Source organism: Styela clava, chromosome 5 (genome assembly GCF_964204865.1).
Source record: "Styela clava chromosome 5, kaStyClav1.hap1.2, whole genome shotgun sequence".
In the NCBI taxonomy this organism is placed as follows: Eukaryota; Metazoa; Chordata; class Ascidiacea; order Stolidobranchia; family Styelidae; genus Styela; species Styela clava.
Window position 1 is genome coordinate 7,521,032 of NC_135254.1, and position 24,915 is coordinate 7,545,946.

Here is a 24,915-nt window from a genome sequence, read left to right on the forward strand (position 1 = left end):
ATATATATAAACAATACAATACCAACCTGAGTGACCACGTCGACCCCGTATAAACAGAAGAATTCTGGCTCGAATAATGAGTACTGCTGTCTGTTGATGACGTTTCAGAGGGCTGTCGTTGAACCTGATGCGTCTCTTTAGTTGTTGTTAGTGATGATTCCTCTAAATTTGCGATTTTTGCTTGCTCGGCTTTTACCGGAGAATCTATTTCGCTGACTTCGTGTATGACGTCATTAACGAACTCGTTTGAACTCACAGGCAAATGTCTAACCGAACCGCCAAAATGTTCTGAGTTTCTGTTATTCGTATTTTTAAAAGCGTTGAAGAATTCTTCTCGTTTCGAAGTTAAAATCTCGTGAGGCGTGACGGTTCTTTGCTCTATGCCGTCATAATATGTAGAAATGTTTTGCGTAGAAACGAAGTGTGAGACGAGATTCGAACTCGGGAGTGTTGGTTCTGAGTTCACTCCTCCGAGTATATACGGACTTGTTGAGGATTCAGCGTACGAATGTCTTTGCCAGTGTGGCTTTGCTCGCATAGCAAAAGCCCGACTCTTCTGTGCCGCGGCCAAAGCCTTCTTTTTGGATGGTGCTTTGATGCCTAAAAAGAATGAATTTACGTTACTCTTTTATATAGTAAGGAAGAAAAATCGATTGCTGTAGTTTCCACTGTCTTTTCAACCATACAAATACTACAAATCTTCCTTTATATAGTGGGAAGAAAACCGGTTGTTTTTACCGAGGATATGTTAATTGAGTATAGTTAATAGGATATGTTATAGAGTATGATTTTTTTTTAACTTTTCAATTTAATTTTTTTTATTTACATTTCTTGTAGAGAATCTGAAACACTGAGAACAACCAAGAGAAATCAGCCAACAAAGATACTTTACTACTCAAATCGAAACCAATATAAAATACAGATCAACTTGGAAAGTATTTTAATTTTGATTATACATAACCGCTTATCTATATAGTAAGATTCAGTTTGACGCTGTAATTAATCAATGTGTATTTATGAAGTTATAGATAAAATTACTATCATGAAAATTTTCAACGATAATTATAATACAATAATTAAGCATGAATGTAACTAGTTATACAAGTTATTGAAATGAAAGGAATCGAAATTAAATTTCAAACATGAGTATTTACCTTTCTGCAATGCGGGCTTGTATAGTCTTGCTTGAGACTTCGATAAACTTCCTGTGGTTTCCACTGGCTTTTCAATCATACAAATACTGACTCTGCTGTAAACACGCATAGTGAAAAAAATTAAATGCTTTTTCGAACGACTTACTAATGAGAGAGAACTCAATTTATGATGACTAATTCGTGCCGCGACCAGTTTATATATCATTTCGCGGGTGACGTCATAATCGTTTTTCTCTTTTCTTTTATTACGTTTGTATTAACAAGTAACAGACGAGGGGCGGATATCGCTATCTTTTTCGTTACTTAATTAACGGTGCTGAGCGTCGTTTTACGTAGTCAATGGGTTATAATAAGTTTGTTTGTTTATTATTTTCAAGGTGCAGACCTCTGTTTCTTATCTTTTTTGGGATCAAGGTAACCCGCCGGGATACAAGTGCGAATATTAGCGCGCACCGAAAGGCCACTTCGCGGACGAAGACGCGTGTGTACGGAAATTCGCCGATATGTAAACAGAGGATGACCCCTTAATATAACCGATGACAAGATGAAGCAACGAAGCCGCGTAAAAGAAATATTTTTATCAGTAACAGTCGGAAATTAACACTTAAATTATACGAAACGACAAACTTTCAAACTTGTGAAATTTTGAAATAATATTATAATAAATGTTGAAATAACATATTTCAAAAGATTGATGGGCCATTATCAATATGCTATATTAAATTCACACACATATAACAGCTCATAAAAATCATCAGTGATATATATTATCATAATAAACTTATTAGGCAACGGGTAATAATACCCATCAATATTTTAATAATATTTAAATTAATAAATGTGCGCTTAAGACTATTGCATAGTCATAGGAAAGTTTAGTAAAGCTGGTTATAAAGCAGATCAGTTTTTTTTTACTGGTCGAAAAAAACTAAACTTATAAACTCTACTATGACATAACAGCATCCCATTCTACATAATATAAGTTTTACCAAAGTTTCTCTACGTCACAATTTAGCCTCGTCATGTATAGCAAAGGCATTCAAATTTTGACATGTGGCCATATAATATAATAAAAGTAATATAACGTTAACGTTAATTAAAAATAGGTCAACTCTCGGCCGTGTAAATCGAAGCAGGACATTTAGCTCACTAATTAGGTGTTCATTGTGACGAAATAGTACTAATGTCGGTACATCATTCATTCTGTCACAAAGGATAATTATGTGAACATGTATCACGTCACAATGGCGTCATATCACCACACGCGCCACAATGGGCAACACGTTTGAATGTCTCAGAAGATGTCTTATCATTAGTGCTTTATTTCTTTAATTAATGGGAAGATATAATTATGGCGTAATCACGAAAATTCTCCGCGAATGTCCATCAATTTAGTTAAACCAGAAAACACATCCGAAATAACAGCACTCAGTTCCGCGAAATATTCTGTGATTTGAAGTGATGGATAAGATTGCCGATAACTTGTGAAATTGGTCCATTTTTGAGTTATATACCCTTTTTGGGGAGCAAGACCATAAACTAAACTGACCCTAGTTTTCAAATTGTTCGGAAGTTTTTCCGGTGGGCATGAAGCCAACCCATTTCAATGTTCCCTTACTATACTCAGGCCAAGAGTGCGATCAATAACACCACCCATATAGGTATAAAAGCACTCGTCTTTTCTTTGGGAAGTGAATCAATTTTTCTCCCGCAACAACTTCAAACTATTTTTACAATTCTATTCAAAGATAGAAAAACAATATTTCCCACTGTCACTGAAATTTGATCGAAAAGTAAGTAAATACCAGAATTCCGCATTTTTAGACCATGAATATATTATGTTAATTGGTGATTCAGACAAACTTTGGAACACAAGGCGATCGAATGTCAAGACTGGTTTCATGCTATACGCTCCTCAAAATAATAATAATACATTTTAACAAGTTTAGACGGAAATGTAAATTGTACATCGATGCTGGAAAAAGTAAGTACATCACACCATTGAGGCCGATGAATGGATTTAAAATTTGCTAATAGTGGAAGGAAATATTAATTCCTTATCTGTGAAATATATTTGCGCGGGCAGAATAGTCGAAATTCTTAAATTAATGTAGGACTAGACCCACACTGGTCAATTCTCGTGATGCCAAATATTCAATTTATTTTCGAATTGACCCAAAGAATGTTTCTATTTACAGGTATTTGATTCATTTGTAACATTTCCTGCTACTTCGTGGTAATATAATACTCTTTGTATGCGTCATATCCCATTAAAGTCAATAAATATTGTAACAGATACAAGTCGAATTCTCAAAGTACGTAATAGAAAAATATTTAACACAGCGTGTGCATATGGTTTGCGAAAGTAATGGAGACTATGTAGGCTCATTTAAATCTGTTTGCGAGAAATGTCAATTGAACTATTCATTGAATTTACATACTATTAATACGAAAGGGTTGAATAACATTAAAATCCATAGTTATATTCTAAAAATTAACTTATTCCAACCCGGAATAGCGCGCCAATATACACCACAGGGCCGTGCTTTTCCGCGACAAACGCAGGATGGACATAGAAGTTGATAAAAGTTTATAATAGATTTCAATTATAAAACAAACAAAAAACAATTTTAGACAGCTGGTTGTATGATATTGTATTTTAGCATAATTGACAGCACACCCATCTATTCTACCATGGCTTGATTAAGTCTTCAAAATCAACACTTAAACTAGAATTATCTCACCCAGGAGAAAACGATAAACATTTGTTCTCCAATAACAGACTTATCAGAACGATATTACAGCAATGGACATTTAGAATGTACAATCTATTTTATCGGGTCATTTGAAGTTATCTTCGACGCGAAACTGGACCTCCAACAAAGACACTCCAATGAGGAGTTTATTTGCGATCATTCGTAACGTTTCCTGTCATTTCAAAGATATAAAATACAGTGCGTCATTTTTCTTGTGTTAAAACATCAAATAGTTCTCATTGTGGTTTCAGGACAATGGATCAAACAGGAGGACATCTTGTTAAAACATTCATTGAATGAGTCGAAGATGAACACTATCACACAGAAATGTGTCACCATAGGCAGGCGGACAACTTTCGGATGCAAATATTTTACAAATACATGGCAGGCCCTTGCCTTGACCGAACGGAATAACGCATCCACCACAAACGGGCGTTTAGGCAAAGATAATCATTTTTACACAGACAATACGTTCATTTCATTAATAGTAATGGGTCTAATATTGATGGGATCATTGTCAAACGTCATAAACCGTATTTAAATAACTTAATCTAACCTTGAGCGATCAGAACCTTAGGCTTCTACAAGCCTTTTATTCATCTTACCATAGTACTTACAAAACCCCTAAACTAGGGTAATGTGTATATTTTCTCACATATATTGGCAATTTTACTATACTATACGTAAAATATTTTTTATGACAACTTTGACAAATTTAATGATATTTTTTTGTGAATCATCTCTTTTTATCGGGTAAATGAGGATCCCATGGTAACTCATGAGATGCTCCCTGTTTAATACTGGGTAAAGGAGATCGTCAAGTCTCCCTAGCAGAAGGGTAAATAAACACAAAACACTCTGATGAGCAGAACTGGTGACGAAAAACAACAAGTTTGAAGCTATGTTATTTGCGAACTCTGTAGTTACTATGGAATGACCTACAAATAAATATTAGCAATAAATTATTGCCAGGCAATAAAATTGTAGTTATCTACCGATTTGCATATTCATTTATAAACTTATTGGCATTTCAAAATGATGTTATTCACACAAAAATATATAATACAATTTTGTTTGATCGCACATTGAAACAATACGATAAACCAGTATCGGCGACAATATATCTAACCAAATAAATGCTAATATCATATCAAATTTCGCGATTTACGAGAATATAAATTGAGAATTGAAATTGACCAAAAACATTTCTATTCGTGAAAAGCGCTTTTCTAAGATTCAAAATCACTTTCCCATCGTCTGGGCAATGACGTAAGCTTGTTTCACTGAGAAACTAAACACCCTTTTCAGCACAACAAAGTCATTAGCCGTAACCAGTATATCGTAACCCAATATCATAGGATGACGCACACTTTTAAAAACTAAATAAAGTTGCGCTAACTTTTCACTGTTTTTAAATTTCTATTTCAAATACGACAGCACAAGTTCAAAAGAAAACAAAACCAATTTCCTAGTTCAACGTAAAGATATTTTGTCTAGCAGCGAATTGCGTCAACAGAAAAGAAAACTTAAAAAGTCGGTAAAAATCGACAAAAGTATTTTGATGTGTTTTGTCACTGTGCTAATTAACTCTGCTAAATATAAAAACGAATAAACTGACTGACATTAAAACTAATTTCGCTCATTATTTCAGAAAACAGTTTATCATAAGTATTCATTAAATAGTAAACATCGTTTCGTAGATGCTTTACAGCCCAAAAAAAGTTCCAATTTCGTCATTTTCCATTTTTAAATTTCACGCCATTCAAGTCCTAATTTCACAAAGTTGAAACCATCAAAGCAATAAACAAAATAGATAACACACACCACTGCAATTTGATCATTTATATATCATTATCGCCATTATGTATATTATAATGAAACATCCACTTTCCAACACCATATATGGTCATTGCAGTATACATTGTGGTATTTCATCATAGTTAACAAGAAATTGAAGGCCCATTTAGACACTTCTCTATAATAATTACTCCAATTGAACAAAGTATAGCATTTTCCCGGTAACAAGATAATGATATCAATATTAAAAACAAATTATTATCGCTGTTTCCGATATACCCATTATAGTATCTTTAAAGGTATCGCGATAAATTAAATGTCCAATTTTTAACTCGCAACCTGGTCGCGTTCTTCATTGAAGCCACTTAGAATATGAAAGTCAGGGTGCCCTCTCTATTTCTAAGGTCATGTCCCATTAGTTTAATATTATGGAACTTTAGGAATATTTTTATTTTCAATTAATGAAAACTCAAAAACAAAATATGGACAATTTTTGGTTCTCGTGTTATAAATTTACATCAAGTTTATAGTAAAATTTGCAGTTTTTTCAATCATCATTACTAATTAATAGCACCTTAGACATACGGGCGTCCTAATAAGCGATATGAACTCAGATGTTTAATAATATGATACAATTAGGGCAATTGTCAATTAAACAAAACTATTTTAAATCAATGACAGCGATTAATAACGGACCAAAGTTGGGCTATGCTTGGAATAATGTAACTGTAAAATTTACGCACGGCGCTTGTTTGGACGATATGTAACAACGCATTTAGTGGTTTATGATCGCATAATGATTGCCTATGATAAATCTATGATGTCACAATCAGTATTGTGATTTAATAATTATAACAGTTGGCAACCTAGATATTCAAAAATCATTGCAATATACTACAGAAATAGAATATACGAAACACAGATATATCGTATAAGTTGTTGATTAACTATACTAACTATTCGTGGTTGTCAATATGTGGTCCAATGCCTATTATTCCAACTGAAGGTTCTATTTAAAGACAATGTTGTCGAAGCCAGATAGATTTAAACGGAATTAGGCTCCAAATCGATTTTATAGATGGATACAATTTTTTACGAGAAGTGGATATATGGCTCTCGTTTTGTTAAATTATTGTTCATGTTGTTGAGGTCGATACAAAAATCGTTCTTTAATTCATCCACTATTGTGATTACATTAGAATTTAATTGATCTTGAAAACGGAAGTGTCACGACTAAAGATCATTTTATTTTGGGCTCTCTGAGATTAATCATCTTAAACCCATGAAATCGAGGCATCACTCGTTTTAATTCTGTGTGACCATTGTGATAGTTATACCTTCAAATTTGCATCGTTTCGCACATCGACATGTGTGAAATGTTTTACCACAATAAACTAATACCAGTTATACAATGTTAATGGTTGGCATTCCCTTTTAAATAAATTGTAAAATGCGCGAAAATTTGAAAAACAATGAGATAAACAATGAGGAGCGAAATTACGTACATGTTACAATATTGCAGTATTTTCCCGGTTTGATAAGAGATGAGATAAGGATAGATGATTTAATTATCGGAAGGAGCGGAACTGAACCTGGTTATTAAGGGTGATTATTCAAAGACTCTAGAATAGGTAAATGAGATATTTTAAATTTGTAAATGCTGATAAAATGCAATATATGAAAAAACTGCGCTATACACTGTCGTGTTGCGATCTGCCTAGCCCTCATTCAACTCACATTTGAAGAATTTGCGCGATACGGAATGAAAATCTTCGTAGTTTTTAAATATAAAATCACCATTTTGCTTTCCGTTAAATTCATGTGGATATAAATGGACCGACATAAAAATTGTAAGTCGTGTTGGAAATTGATTATTCTAGTTACATTCACATTGGATATTCCCATTCACATTGCATATAACCTTGACTTGCTACTTACAGTAAGTTATGGCCTTTTACTTAGAAAGTGAGAAAAATAAATAGAATGTAAACAAAACGTGCGAAAGTCGGTAATTACCATAAAAGTTCCCGAGTTCGATAAGGAAATAGTTTCGATTATTAAATGTGAGAATTTGTTTTTGTGATTATATTAATATTATATCTGATTCAACTTTTCATATCTCCAGATTAATCATTGAGTTATGGGAAATGCGATTCTTGATGTTTGTTTAACAAAGTAAGAGCAGTGGGAAATCAAAACAACATTTGAACTTTTACACCGACTTTGGTAGTTGACGACGCAAATTAACGAACAAAATAAATAAACAAAGATAAATATAGACAGGTAACGTCTGTATTTGATTTTGACTCCTTTAAGGTGTTAGGGAACGATATTGAATCCAACCTAGCCGGAAACAGGTGGATAGCCATGCCAAAGCGTTTGTATTCATAGAATACAATTTGCTTTGATTATCTTGTAAATGAACGAGAAAATATGATTGGATTCTATTGATTGAGTATGTGTATGGATGTAGCTAATTTTGTTCGCATACTTTACATCAAATTGTGTAAAGGCAGGGGGATATCTTCACTTGGCTAACACAGACAGTCTCTGAACTCGTAATAGCACTGAAATGGGAAAAATCGGAATAAAATTGTGAACTTACCCTAACCTGGTACACACACCACGGGAGTACAAAACAAGACAAAAATGCTCAAACGTGTGGACACGAAGATCGCCTTTTCAGCGCGTTACAATTTCTTAAAATGTGCGGAAAATATATTACATGTCAACAAAACGTGCGAAAGTCGGTGTGACTTCGATAAGAAAATAGTTTCGACAATTATTTCGTATTTTATCGGGATGTGGTTTAAAGATAAAATTAATAGTATACCCAGAATATCAATATCATGAAATATCATCACCTACGGAAATTGAAAAAATTGTTTTGACAAAGACGCAGACGCGGTCGCGATGAACGAAACCCCACTGTTTATGTTCAAGAAAAGTATGATTATTTAATTATTAAACATTTACTGTAAGTTTTAGACAGGAAAAACTTGTGCAAAAAAAACACGAAATATGGAAATTCTCAGGAGATTTGGTGTAGGTTACTTTAATATAAGCAAGTTCGATATATTCTATAAATTTCTATTCAAATAAAACCTATTAGTGAAGAAGATTCACAAACAGATAATTTGATTGTCTGAGTTATTATTTTCTGAATATCCGTTTAATCTAAATTGAAACAACCTTCCTGATCTATGAAAATCATTATCTAACGTTAAATTATCAATTTTATGTTTGTTTAACAAAGTAAGAACAGTGGGAAAGCAAAACAACATTTGAACTTTCACACCGACTTGGTAGTTGTGGACGCAAATTAACGCATAAAATAAACAAACAAAGATAAATATAGACAGGTAGCGACTGTATTTGATCAACATCATCAAGGTGTTAGGGGAAGACATTGAATCCAACCTCACCGGAAACAGGCGAGTAGTACGTTCAATGTGTTTGCATACACGGATTAGAACCTGCTACGCTTATCTTACTGATAAACTAGAACAGTATGATAGGACTTGTCCATCAGTAACACCAGTGCATACCAAAACACGAAAGCAATGCCCAATATACGGGCACGAATCTGGGTACGTCCGATCCGTTTGTGCTGACGGATTACAACCTGCTTCGATTATCTTAAGAATAAAATGAACTAGAACAATATGGCTAGATTTGTCCGTTGGTAACAACAATACATACCCGAAACAAAAGGCATCATCAAGTATATGAACACGACGATCGCGATTCAAGGACGGTGCGGTAACACATTAGCTATGCACTTTTTATCTGAAACCGAACTATATGAATATGATTGAACTACGACTATGGAATATTATTGAAATATGATAGAATCAGAACAAGAATGCAATGCTCGAATATACCAATACGAAGATCGCAAACCTGTACCGGTACGGTAATATTAGGTGAGAATCAAGCTTGCTGGAAAACGATTTTTTTCTACAAAACCATCCTAACAACAGCAGTAACAACAACAATTTGAAAAGCGATCAACTTAAAAACTTCGTATTTTTTCTATTTTTTTGTTACATATTACCGGACATGAGAACATATATCACCGGTCGCTGTAAGATAGATAGCTTGGTTAAATTCAAAACTTTCAGGCCCATCAAGTCACGAAAGATACAAAAACTTTTAGGATACAAATATTTATCTTCATCATGTGAATACAGATCCTCAAAGGTCATCAAGGGTCACGCCTTCTAGTGTAAATAAATGACACAAAGTTTTTGAATGGACTTCTCAGAGATAAAAGAGATAGCGTGCACGGAGGGGGTCGCCAATACCAGGTCCGATTGAATAAATATAAATATTGATCAAACTCCTTTCGATGAAGACAGGTTCTCGTTGTCCGGGGTTGAAAACTAAAAATATGGGCGAGGAAGAGGAACAAAAGCAGATTTTCTGGTTAACCGAAAAACTGGGTTAATGTATAGCTGCAGGCCTGCAGCAATCACATTTTTTACTAATACGTCGCAAATGCGGATGTTCCACAATATACAGAGTATGTTATAACCAGAGCTATGGAACAGGGCAAAATTTACAATCGATTTCCGGTTGAATGATTTCAACCTCGACCCCGGGTCAAGAATGATTTTGACTTCGACTCTCGACCCCGACCTCCGTGTTGAAATTTTAACCCCGACTGCGGATCAGAAATAATTCTTACTTCGATTTTCGTTTATAATAAACTTTGAGTCAAACTTCGGATCGAAACTAGAAAAAAAATTCAATAACGGGAACTTTGGCGCATGTAAAGCCTTCTTTAACATATGCCAGAAAATGTATCGTAAATCTAATGCTTTTTGAGCATCTGTAGAAAATTTTGACTTCTTTATGATAATGGAAAGTCTGAACTTCCGACCACCGACTCCGGAGAATTCGATTTTCGACTCCCGGAGTTAGGATATACGATACTAGTGAAAACAGGCCAAGTTCTGACTTCACCCTGGTTATAATGCGGATATCACCCCTTAGTGGGTTTATTCTCATGAAAACGCGAATTCTTCTGACGAAAAATAAATCTCTGCAACAAAATACCTTCACCTACTGAAACAAAAAACTCATTATTTGCTAACACTCCTCATTATTACGTATTATGTGATAACAATAACCCCCTTTTCCTTAACTTAATTAACCTGAAAACTCCGTTCAAATAATGGCAATAATAAAATTTCTGTCTGTAAATCATTGTGTTAAAAATATTGATATTACATAAAAAAAACTTCTACGATCCATCATATATAATGGCTCTTATCTTGAAAACCGTAATTCTATTCCAATAATCTGACAAGATTCAGCAAATGCGGAATTACCTGAACCTGTATATTACCAAACAAAGTCCCCAAGCAATAATATATGATATTATTTCGACATAGTTTGCTTCTCAAATTTCACGTGATCAGATGCGCGACACTGCTAAAAAATTCGTATATTCAACCCAATTTTCTATGTAAAAGAATACATCTCGACCTACGTGTGTTATATAAAACCTGGGGCATATTTGGCCCTTCTGCTACGATTCAAACGTTTACAAGTGCTTTTACTAAATAGCGAAGGTTGAAATAACACACAAATCTGATTAATTTTACTATTTTATTTTGACTGTAACAATAATCTCCTCATTTCTCCCTGCAATTGAATGATGTATCGCAACACATATCCAGAGGCTATTCATGAATATCATAAAAAAATTAATTTTCTGTCATTTTATTACTGTTGAAGAAAATGTAAAATTAAATTGCATATCACGGTTTAATGAAATGCTAAAATCGAATTTTAGAATTGTAGTTCTTGGCTTATAAAATGCTTGGAATTTTTGTTAAATACATCGAAATTCGTTTAAAAATAGCCGTTTTTTTAATCAGGAATTTGACTTGTGTCTTCAAATATGTGTTGACGTGAACGACATATCGTAATCCAATTTGTTGAGGTTATAACTTCTCATGCGATGGAATGCGGGATTTTATTTGTGAAATAAAACCTTGATTGAATTTTATGTGTTTGCTCGCCATATTTAGCAATAAAGCAAATTATGTCAAACAATACTTGGTGATGGATATTTGGGTACTCCCGAAGTACGCGTACCTAAGGATGCCAAGTATGAGTACTTACAAGTATTCGATTCTTATCCGATTCCTAAATTTTCGATTCCGATTCTCGATTCCGAATCTCGATTCCTCGACATATTACCGAAAAAATATACCCACCCAAGCAATACCATATGAAATCAAGCAAGGCAGCGATGTTCAAATTCTGGACCGACAAGAAGGCCGAAACTAAGTAGAACCCACAGAGATCCCTCAGAACCCACAGAGATTTTTAAAATAAATAAACGTTAAAGCCTACTAGCGATATTTATAATATATATATTATATATAGTGAAGTTTGCGGTGTCGTAGCAACTCAACATAGCAGTGAAGTAGTTTGTACATATATATATGTGAAGAAATTGCCACAAAACGTTACACATTGTTTGCAATCCAAGTTTCAAACTCGAGAATCGATTCCGCGAATAATCGATTCTGTAATCGAATCCGGACTCGATTCCGCCATCCCTACGCGTACCAAGGTGGCGGACACCGCAACGTAGTATGTGTATCAGGTTAGGGTTAGGCCATAGTTTTATTCCAATTTTCCTTATTTTAGTTCTATTGTGAGTTCGGGGGCTAGCCAAGTGACTCCCATAGTATTTGTACCTGAAATTATGGCCTCACCGTAACCTGGTACACATACTACGTACCGGTGTCCGCCATCTTGGTTCACATACTTCGGGAGTACCCAGATTTGTATGGTTTTTGTTTTGAATTTTCACCAAGAACAAAGCTATAGCTAAGCAGTCTTTTAGATATAGAGAGCGTTTTGATTGGAACACACAGATTCCAGAACGTGGGCAAGGGTCTTGTACCTGGGGTCAAAAATTTGGCGCTCCTGAAGTATGTGCACCATGATGGTGTACAACCCAAACCCTAATCTGGTACACATACTATATTTAGGTTGTGTGTCATCTTGGTGCACATACTTCTGGAGCTCCAAAAATTGTGCCCATCTAGACAGGCGGGTCATTTGAGCGTGACGTAAAAAATACATTTTATGAACAATGTTTACAGTGTTACAAAAGCAAAAGTGGAAAACAATGAACCTCGTGCCCAAACTAAGTTTAATCGCAATCGTAAAAATTTCTTGAGCTATTTTAAGCTAAATCAATAAAATTGGTTTTAGTTTGGTTATGGCAGCATCAAGCCGACCAGATTGAATTACCTAACGGACCTGATTTAGCTCGCGGGTCGTAGTTTGCTCATGCCAGTTCTAGAATGTTCACGGAGAGACGGGAGACTTGGTTCAACCTTATATCTGTCATGTCAACTAGGATAAGCTAAGCACTGACTATATTAGAGTTAACTGATGCATCGAAGGTAATAACTTTTTTGTACAATGAAATTTGCTATAAACATTACAGCCTGAACATACACTGAGAAACTGGCTTTGAAGGACAGGTAATTTTGTGATTGTGACGTCAGACGATCTGACTTATCTTAGTCCACAGTGTGCTACAAAGGGTCGAGTTCGTTCCCGGCTTTCGCGTAATAATTAAAGTACGGGGTGTGATAATAAATAAACGTAATAAAACTTTAATACAGGAGGGTTAGGTACAAATGACTGAGTGAAATCACCAGGCCACATCTTTATTTAACATAGACTTTCTGGTAGTTGCAGGCACAAAAAATTTGATCATTGATCTTATGACAGGCGTTGTTCGCTTTGCAACGCTAATTGGAGTTACTCACACGTGCTAAATCAAACTAAATTAAAAACTCGTCTCGCGAACCGCACATCATTCAAATTGGCACTTCTCCACGGCCGCACATTTTTTCATGTGAGCCGCATTTGGACCGCGGGCCGCAGGTTGTACAACCCTGATTTAAAGTTTGGACTTCAAGAAACTAAAGAAAGAACAGACTATATGCCTTGAGACACACAAACCGAATGAATATAGAATTCTTGGTTCCATAATAAAAACAAAATCAAGTTGAACCGTTGAAAGCAAACGTTATTTATTTTACCGACATTTGAGACATCTGAGATGTCTACAAGGACAATCTTGTTCAGGCCAACAGTTAACGAGCTTCTATCAATTGGGGTTGATTTTATTTTGTTTATCGGACTGCAATGTCTGTATAATTGACCGCACTTAACAACAGTTTTGCTTAGAAATAAAGAAACTGACAATGAAGGTTTTTGAAAACCTATAATACACAATTCCATCACTCGCATTTTAAAAAAAATCATTTTGTATTTTGTCTATAAAGACAATCTTGTTCGGGCCAATAGTTAATGAGGATCTATCAATTGAGGTTAGTTTTATTTGAATTATAAGACTGTAATGTCTGTATAATTGGCCGCACCTACCAACAGTTTTGCCTACAAATAAAGAAACTGACAATGAAGGTTTTTTAAAGCCTATAATACACAATTCCATCACTCGTCTTTTAGAAAATCATTTTGTATTTTGTCTATAAAGACAATCTTGTTCGGGCCAATAGTTAATGAGGATCTATCAATTGAGGTTAATTTTATTTGGATTATAAGACTGTAATGTCTGTATAATTGGCCGCACCTACCAACAGTTTTGCCTACAAATAAAGAAACTGACAATGAAGGTTTTTTAAAGCCTATAATACACAATTCCATCACTCGTCTTTTAGAAAATCATTTTGTATTTTGTCTATAAAGACAATCTTGTTTAGGCCAACCGTTAACGAGCATCTATCAATTGGGGTTGATTTTATTTTGATTATCAGACTGCAATGTTTGAATAACTGGCTGCAGCTACCGATAGTTTTGTTCAGAAATGAAGAAAGGTTTTTAAAAGCCTAACACACAATTCCATCACTCGCATTTTTGAAATTCATTTTGTTTTTATATTCCCTGACTGAGTGAGTTCTGGCCCCCGCTACAAACTTTTCAACAATCACAAAAAATCGGTCAGTACTGTTATAAACACACAGCAGTCACTATCAATATCCATCACCGGCTAATTAGAAGCTAAATTATTTCATCTCTTTCAGAAAGCATAACTGAAGATCTCACTGCCGTATTCGTGCCAGCAAGCTTCCTAAATCAACTGTTTTTATACAAAGTCCTCTCGAGTATTATGGCATCACAATCGTCCATTGTGTGTTTAAGGAAAGGTAAATTATGACAACGACAATGTAAAATAACTTTATTTATTTTAAGCTATAGCGAGGACAGTTGCTATTTGCCTGTCGGCGTCTTTAAGCCTTTACTTTTACAAAACAAATGTTTGAAATTTACAGGCATTCTACAGTTTTAAAAAGTTTTTTTTTTGTCCAATTGCGGTAAACAATTGTTTATTGAAGGCAAATGAACAAAAAAGGAGACCAAATTTTGAAACCTTCACGGAAGTGAAATTTTGTGTCTGAATAACTTGAAAACGGCCATAATTTGTACAAAATTAATTTGTTTCACACGTTTTGAAACAGTGAGTTTTATTAAGTCAAAAGTTTCTTTGTATTTAATCGCGTATTTACATATGAATACCAAATCCTCATCAAACATGGCCGATCTTTGTAGTTCATTTCTTGCCAGGTACAGACATGGCAAATATAATCCACAAACGTTTCTTATTTTTGTCCCCAAACCTAATGTTTTTACGATGGAAATACTGTTATAAATATGCAGTATGTTAACTAAAATTTGTGCGAGATTGTCGTTATGCCTTCACAATAGACAACAATTTGATACATTATTCTTTGAGTTTTTAGTATGTTCCAAACCTGGCATGTCTTTGGTGCTCGAGCAAATTGTGTAGTTGGGCCGCCGGATTGTCTTAAAACAGAATTTATCGAACAAGTTCTTTTACAGCATTTTTAAATCCGTATTGGAATGTTTGTAATCTCTGAATACATGAATAACTTATATTCGGATTTAATCGCTATATGAGAAAATATTTTTATGTTTGATTAGTTTATTTACCTTCGAAAACTAACATAACAAAGACAAATTAAAGATTTTAAATTCACTACCAACCGTTTAAAACCGCGTTGTGAATTTGAAATTACAAAACCGCTTGTTCCTTTATTGATAACACTTTAACTTATTCACTTTTGGGGTTTTTGCCTTTAAATATCTCGTTGCCCGTTTCCGCCGCTTCCCATTGAGCATACCGACGGGTGTATATTACAACACTAGACGGTCGAAGGAATGTGCGTACTTGAAGTAACGGCATATGGAGACCAAGCTCCTCAAAATTAAATTAAGTTAATCGCAAAATGCCGTCTTCGCATGGCATGAATCCCCCTTCTAGACTTTTTGCCCGTGATTTTGGAGTAGAATGGATTTTCCCCAAAAAGCGAATTCTTTAGAGATTTTTAAAAGATAGGGACTAAACATAGAAAAGGGTAATGGTTAATTTCTATAATTTTCAAATCAAACATATTATGATTTCCATTCCCGACGCAGACGCTTTCATTAGCCGAGACATCATGCTCGAAATATTTCAAGACCTTTATTGTTACGGTTCAATTCAACATGGGCATAAACATTAAGGCTGAATTCGACTGATTTGATCAGTATGTTTTGCGGTAAATATGTACACGAGTCGACTGATGTGAATACATACACTTTTAGATGATATGGTGTCTGGTTTGATTGTGTGATTTACAGACGTATACACAAAACCCGCCAAGAATTATTTATCCATAACTGAGGAAGGATCATATTTGGGGCATGCTTAAGAATGAGTATTTCTAGCTAAATATAATTTTTCAAAAAATTCAAAAGCGTCCGACACGGAAATACGCCGCATGCCATGTCGCGACGGTAGAAAGTACCCGTTCCCTATACTCAATGGCGCCTGTCAAACATTTGTCATTACGGAACGCAGCTATACGTCTTATAAGACGTAATGTTACAGCAATTTCGATAATAATATCGTTTATAGGAAAATTGTTTTACGGATATTTGAACCCATACTAACCCCAACCCATGAGTTTTAGCACCCGCGGATATAAACATGGGTTCGAATGTACATGGTTCAAATGTACGTGGGTTCAAATGTACGGTCACCAAACATTTGTCATTGCGGAACGCAGCTATACGTCTTATAAGACGAAATGTTACAGCAATTTCGATAATATTATCGTTTGTTGGAAAATTGTAATCTTTCAATATCAACAGTGGTGTGAAAAAAACTTGCTATCATTTGGTTTCATGTTAGTAATGCCGCATTACGATAACGCCTTCGCAAGTAAGTTAAAGTCGGTTTATAAGGTTTAAAGACAATTCTCAATCTGAGTGTTCTGGAATTCCTCTGTCTATTTTTGTGAGGAACAATAATGAGCAGAACAGCTCCACCTAACGACGAATTCTAAGTATTGTCATTTTGAGATATGGTTCGACTCCGTAACGCAGCGCTCAGCAGCGACAGCGGTTGCGAAGGTGGATGTAACGTCTATTTACTACGTCACCAAATGGAACAAGATGAACATTTCTAAAATATAAGAGTCAAATAATGTAAGAATATTCAGCAATATATATGGGTAACCACGAAGTCCTCAATTTTTAGAAATGCAAAGGGAATTCATCGATACCATATATTGTTTCGGCTCTTACAGATATATTAAAAGAAGTAAAAATACTTGAACAATCACTGATTAAAAAACAACAAACCTGGTTAAGGTATATTGAGAACTGACTTCATAACAAAAATGAAATTGTAAAGGGACTTTATGGACTGTATGACATTCCACTTTCGATTAAAAGTATAGGTAACAGTGATTCTTGCCGCTTTATTAACTTTATCAAATTAACGCTTAAATACGCAAGTAACGTCAGAAGTTCCCGCTTTAAAAATTCTCAAAATGTTCGATTTGGACATAATGAAACTATTGTTGGATCAATGATACTTACCCTATTTCATGTTGCCATTCTTCCGTATCTTCACTGTAAGGGATATATTCACTTTTCGAACGAACTCTTGTCCCCGGATTCTGTCGAAGCTGCACTGGTTTATCCGGAAGGGCTTTGTATGCGCGCGCTTGGGCAAGCGCAGATATTTCGATGTCAGTTTTGGTGGTCAATTCCGCTGAACTTTCGCCACTATGATTACTATTTTCGGTCGGTTTTTCGGGCGTTTCTTCCTGGATTTTAGTATTTCCATTATTGTTAGTTTCAACTTCAGTTATTTTTGATTTTTCGTGGTCAGCGATTTCTTGTTCTTTTGTATCCGCTGATTCGGCAACAGGAGATTCGTCGCGCTTGGCAATTTTGTCACGTGGTACATTGTCTGTGTATTCTGCTTTTATGACTGGTTTTGCCAAAGTCAACTCCCTGGATAAATCGCTAACTCTCGAGGACGAAGCAGATAGTGATGCAGAATAATATGATGACGTAGGCGAAGGTAATGACGTCACTGACGGAGGAGGTTCTGGGGAAATCGGCCCTTCGTCACCACTGCCTGGACTAGAGTACCCGCTACTTGCATTGTCAGCACTTTTTCGGCGCCGCGTTTTTTTCTTGCGTTGTTTTTCATCGCGTGGACTGTCGCGAAGCGAAACAGTACTATGGATTTCGTCATCAAAAGACTTTATTACGTCACTATGATTTACAGACAATGTGACGTCATCACCCACAAAAGATTGGCTATTAGTGTCTATTGCACTTGCATCAATTTGCACATTTGCGGATTCTTGCATATTAGCTTCTACAGGAACTATGGGGATTTCTGCTGCTTGCGGAATAGGCAAGTTTTCTCGACTGGCTGACTCCTTTCCAAAGGACTTTGTATTATTTTTCTGTGAGGACGATACGGCATCCTGGACCTGTTCTATTAAATATTGCATGACAGAGTGAACGACTTTCTCTATAGATTCCGATACAACGGCTGGAAACGCCGATTCTTGAGGTTGAGAATCTAATGATTGTATATGTTCTTGATTAGTAGTTTCTTCAGCTTTGTGTAGAATCGATCCCCCATCGATTTGTACTTCATCGTTGTCGCTAATATTCGGTGGAATGCTGGAACTTTGAGATAATTTTTTGAGTTTTACATGCCTTGGAGGAGGCGTTACTGTGGGTATTGTAATGTTATCTGGTAAATTTGATTCGCCTTTTTGAGGTATTTTGGTCTGTGGCCCCGAAGGTTCTGTAGGTCTCTTTACTTCCGCTGATAGAGAAGCGTCTATTAAGTTACTACTTATCACTGCATCTTTGACTGCCAGATCGGGCGTCGTTACTGAATTTTCTAAAGTGACTTCTGCAAATGGTTCAACTGTGTCCGCCACAGGTATTGTGGGTGTTACGTCTGCCGGGGACATTTGCTCATCGCTCGGATTGTTTTGAAAGGACGAGGTGGACGAATCGGATATGGACGGTATATCAGAAGGGCGGGGCTCTGGTGTGGGCGTGGCTACTTCTGTTCCTAGAACGGGATTCTCATTACCGTGACCGACGTCTAGATCGGGCGTAGATATTACGTCCGACCCAACATCGGTCGTTAGTGCATAAGGTGCCACGTTTTCCGGGGGTTTAGGAGCGTGTCTCTTTTTCCTGGGACCTGGAATAGGTCGTGTAGGACTTGTGGCAGGCGGATGTGGTTGGAGTCTATTTACTGCAGAATTCGAAGAATCCGGATTTTGACCGACAACGTTGGACCAGCCATCCGATACAGGCACAGGTTCAAAGGAACGTTCGTACGTGCTTTTGTGTACATCTGAAGGCTTCCGTTCACTGCTTTTCCATGGCCGCAAGTTCATTAAGCGTCCCAATCTACCACCGACGCTATCCGTTTTCGATGATCGTTTAGTCTTTGAGGGTGGTCGAGGCTTGGCAGAATCGTAAAGTGATTTTGGCCGGGTGTCATTATTCTGTGTCACAAACTTGTTGCGACGGCGATTCATGAAACCCGGGGAATCTGGAGATGCCATGCTGAAAAATAAATAGTAATCCAATTTATTTATTGGATCTTCTAGAATTAAAACAATAATCTTGAACAAAAATAGTTTTCTCTCTGGGTCACAAAAGTTATAAGTGGACCGCGGATCTCACGACCATAGGCATATAAACTTTCGTGGAGTTGATTGTTTGCCCCGAACAATCTTACATGCGATCAGTCATAAATAGCCATGCAGAGACCAGTTCAGCAAATCGTACCTAATGTACTAGATACCAGATAGACAGCCTATCTGACTGCTGCTGCATTATTTAAGAGATTTATTGTGAATACAAATCCGAAGGCGTTCAGTAGCTAAAGCATTTCCGAGAAAGAATTGAATAAATCAAAATAAATAAAATGAAATAAACAAATAGAATATAATTATGTTGAAGAGAGTATGCTGTTTCGTACGATAAAGTACAGACTCGCTCATGTATACCATTCTGATTGATACTTATTAACTACAAATACTCTGATTCAGCAGTGGCAATGCTAGACAAAATTTGGCCAACTGAACTTGATTTTCCTACAGATAGTGCAACATTGGGAGACAAAATGACTCGAAGAAATTCATCAAATCTAACTCGGAAGAAATTGAATGAAAATAAAATAAATAAATTGGACATGATTGCAGTGAGTGTGCTGTTTTGTACGATAAATATTGTAATCTACAGACTCACTTGTTTACATGCTCATTGGTGTTAAATACTGTTTAAATGTCAAAGGATTTGAATACCATTCTGATTGATAATTATTAATTACAAACTTTCTGATTTGGCAGTCGCCAAATTTCCTCATTTCACATTATTATTAGTTTTTATGTGCAAATATTATATTTATAAGTGGTAAAAACAATAATCATACTTTTCTGCGTCTGATAGGTTCAGAGGTGATTCCGGTATTGGATCAGTTAGTTCTTCATCGGAGGATGAATTGATATCGAGGTCCCGGATAGCAGCAAAATTTTCCGAAAGTGGACGAGTTGTTGCGAAACTCTCCGAAAGTGGCCGACGTTTTACGAACGATTCAAAAACGCTGGCGTACTTTGGAGATATCTCATATTGTTTTGTTTGCTGTTCCGGTGATGTGCGGAATACTGAAAGACGAAGTGTACCAGGTTGGAATGGAATATCTGAAAAAATAAGGAAGGATATAAACATTATGGCAGTGAATAGCAATACATGATAATGCAGGGCAGGGTTTCTCAAACTTTTGGAGTTATCGAGCCCGTGAAAAGATTGACTATTATTTACGTCGCCCACAATGAATATATAAAAATAAAACACATTAATATTCACCGATAAATGTCTCTGAATAATTGAAAATATTTTGTTTAATGACTCGGATTTATTGGCTGCTTTGTATTCGAAAAATATTCAGTATTTTATTAAATAAACAAATATCCCTAGGGCTCCATATGAAAAACTTTAAGAACCTATGATGTAGGGAATATGCCACAATTGATTCTAAATTGTTCGACTCCGCGAAAATTAGGCAGGAGTCTCAAAAATACTGTGCAATTTGTCGCAGACATTTTGTCTCACTTGTCCCACACTCTTATTCCACTTATATCAATCTCACTTCATATGAAAAATACAAAAGTTACATATTTACCCTAACCCAGAATATAGCACGAATTCCACTGCACATGGTTATTTTACCAATTTGCCAGGTATCTATCTACCCTAACTCATAACAGTAGAACAATTGGAACAGGTGTGGAACGAGTGTGATAAGAAGGGAACTATAAAGAACATGACGTTTTTGAGACACCAGAATTTAGCAATCTTTACTGTTCTAGACTTCTAAGCGTATACCAAAAGAATATTTCATCTATTTTGAGGGCTGTGGCATATTGCCCACTCAACCACTTGAAGTTGTTGGAAATACAATGTTCCAAATATGTACAAAATATCTATTCTAGTCTGATGTGGACACAAACTTAATTCTAGTGTACTCAAATGACGCAACAATACTTCTAAAAATCACATTGTGACTGCGTACTTGAAGTTTTGTGACGCAACAATGTGAATGTTGTCTCTAACAAGTGGTATTAGCTGCTGTTTTGGTATAATGATCGTCACCCGCAAGGACACGTTTAAAGTTAGTTTTGATTATGTACCTTCGAAAAGGGAGTACATTCAGGGACAAACTTCACATAATTATACTTTTATTATACTCTTCGAACTACGCCAAATTAAATCGATGGTTCTTTACGCATTAAATTCTTGCATTGGATGAAATTGGTATTTTACTTCAGTACAAGGCCGTCTTATTGCTGCTCCCGAGCGCCACTACGCGGTACGCAAAAAATGAGAAAATATCGAATTTCAGCGCCTTGTTGTGAATATTTTATAATCAAATACTCAAAAGTTCGCGTACATTTGTAGCGTCATCTTTTATTGCGAAATGCACATATGTGTCGTTCACATTTATAAATGTTTTCAGAGTGGCAAATACGATCAGGAACGCCGCCATTTTTCAAGCATAAAGCGACCATTGTTTATGTTTTGTTCAAATTCAGTATATTCATGAAAACAAAAATATTTTACTTGAGCCCGAATTTTTTCGAAAATATGGGGAACAAGCCGATAATGACGAGGGCTTACGATTATTATATTAGCTCTTATTATATATACTCGTAACATGGCCGAATACCATAAAATTGAAGTCTGTTAAGAGTCAAGGTCACACCTAAGTTGAGCTGTACGGTTACAAAAACTACCTTAAACCTTGTCTATAATGAGATATTCCTTGTATAAGATGATCATGAAATAAAAGACGCTTATTTTAAAGTATAGTAGAGAGAGACGTCGTTAAAGTGTAATGTGTTTTTAACGTTGACTCATTTGTTTGAATTCCATGTTAGAATTCCCCTATAACTCCGTCAACATGACTAAGACAACGATTCTCGTTTAAAACTCTTTTACGATTGTGCTTGGACGATATTTGATTATGTATGAGCCATATTTAGGTTAATTCTTTTTCCCCACAAATTGCACTACTGACTGAATATCAATGATAAATGAACTCAGTGATAACTATGTTTGTAGTTTTGACTGGCATAACCAGCGAATTAAATATAAGCAACAGGACATTCACCCTCAACCAACAACTTAAGATATCTCGTTCTTCTTTAGACCATTGGTTCTCAAACTTTTTGAGCCGCGTCCCCTTTTTAGAATTTGTCAAGTCTCGCGCCTCACCTCAAAAATAACTAGCTAACAATAGGCTACAAACACCAGATAGTAAGGCGAAAGTTTGTTTTATTCAAAAAATACGTTAAAAATACGTGAATGGAACGTAAATAATGAAATAAAAGAAAAGTTTTGAAATGTGAATATAAAAACTAAGGCGGGCACAACCAAATATTTAACAATATCTAACAAATATTCGTTTTTAATTAGCTTCACGCCGTCATAAAAAATTGTCTACGCCCCTAGTGGTACGCGCCGTTTGCGAACCACTGTTTTAGACCAGGGCTCTTGAAACTGGGCCCTCAGTCTTGTTAGAGGGGGCCACCTAACGGTTCTCTGTGGGCTCGAGGTACCATTCTAGACGACTGCATGCATTAAAAGAAAATTGACTGCAATTTGTTTAATTTTTTGTTGGCTTGGCTTATTGAACAAGGCGTGCCAAATAGAACATTTGACATATTTTTTAATTCAAGGGCAGAAGGCCACCGAGCGTTAGCAGTCTTTGGAAGGCGGCCGCCGGTAAAGGAAGGATGAGAACCATTGTCTTGGTTGTTACCAAGGGCCATACTAAATGGCTTGGCGGGCCGAGTTGTGGCCCGTGAGCCGCAATTTTGCACACCCTTGTCTTAGACTGATGTGAGACACAAAATCTATTAGGAAGATTATCAAACATTTACATGATTTTTAGCAATTCCAGGTTATCACACAATATAAAAACCACTTACCATTTTGGCGCTGCATTGGCATGGTGCCCATTGAATTCTTTAAAGTTATAGCTATGAGGTTATATTTGTACTGGACATGAATTAGCATGCACCAACATATTCACTATAAAAAATATAAAAAAAATGAAACTATTTATTTTAAGAGTCAGAACAGAATGTCATTTCATTTCGGGACATGTCATAGAAGAACGGAACATAAATTTAGTGTTAATCAACCTAAAATTCCTCTAGCCTCCGACCCAATAACCAAGTCTATTATCTGTAACTAGCCCACTCAGAAAAGTGATCGCCCATCCCTGTACTAAGACAACACTAAACGTCACTAAACTGAGATGATACAATGATGAATAATACAATATTACACAGTGGATGTACTTCAGTATCATCTCAACCTGAGCTCATATGTATACTGATTAGTGTTATTACATATTCTCTACGAACAAAGCTCCAGACAAGTTGCCAGTAATCTGTATAGAGCTCCTGAATTATTAAATATGAATAAGTGGGCGAATTTTAATACCATTTTTATCAATGTATTTATGCGAAATTGGATTTCCCACTTGCGAAGACAGAAGCCCGGAACCAGCTTAACTGTGAAAACAATTTACGATGTCCACCACAAAACCTCAAATTAAACGTCTTATCAGTCAAAAACAACTGCACTAATGAAAATTATAAAAAAAATTGCCTGTTTTCAAAACTTTTCATTTATTTTATTATTTACGTTTCATTCTAGTATTTTCAACGTGTTTGCTAAATACTAACAGTAGACCATTTCTCAACACAGTTCTTTTATCAAAAATTTCAAGATTGCGACAAAAAGCGTGTCTCGGGAAGCAGTGCTTGTAATATACCTATAATTAACTTAATATAAGTTAATATGAATCAGACTGATAATGTGTTGCAAGCATTTGAATACTCTGTGTTATTGGGGCCATGTAACTATAGCAAGATGTCGTCGCAGACATCGCTATTGAGTAGTTCCATGACCGAATTGTCATTTTTACGTCCATATATGATTATGATATAACGAAAGGAAACGTTCATATCGATTTTGACACTGACATATTATGGTGTTACTACAGAGATCAACAACATTGATTTAAATTAGAATGCTTATATATATACATATTATTCTAAATATTATATTTCTCAAATACCCGGTTTAAACCAAATTAAGTTGCACACAGTGATGTGGTAATTTAGTTCTTTGTCATCGGATCAACTTACTTATTCAAATCATAGTGCTTAAAAAAAATAAGATGTACATGCTTTGAAATATACCATAAAACTTTGGGACTTTCCAGAGAC

General features: G+C 35.6%; 1 protein-coding gene across 3 annotated transcripts in view; it reads right to left on the reverse strand.

Moving 5' to 3' along the window:
- LOC120344403 (uncharacterized) overlaps nt 1-24,915 on the reverse strand; it is a 56,639-nt gene that overhangs the window by 5,625 nt on the left and 26,099 nt on the right. Inside the window, exons 1-5 of one of the 3 annotated variants that reach the window (XM_078112358.1) lie at nt 23,605-23,724; nt 20,547-20,814; nt 17,660-19,675; nt 1,155-1,249; nt 27-600 (exon numbers count right to left, since the gene is read on the reverse strand). In XM_078112358.1, coding sequence (XP_077968484.1) covers nt 27-600; nt 1,155-1,249; nt 17,660-19,675; nt 20,547-20,814; nt 23,605-23,692 — 3,041 coding nt within the window. In that variant the 5' untranslated portion in view covers nt 23,693-23,724. Of the gene's footprint in view, nt 1-26; nt 601-1,154; nt 1,250-17,659; nt 19,676-20,546; nt 20,815-23,604; nt 23,725-24,915 lie in introns of those variants that run through there. The other 2 variants (XM_078112357.1, XM_078112356.1) reach the window with 2 other exon arrangements.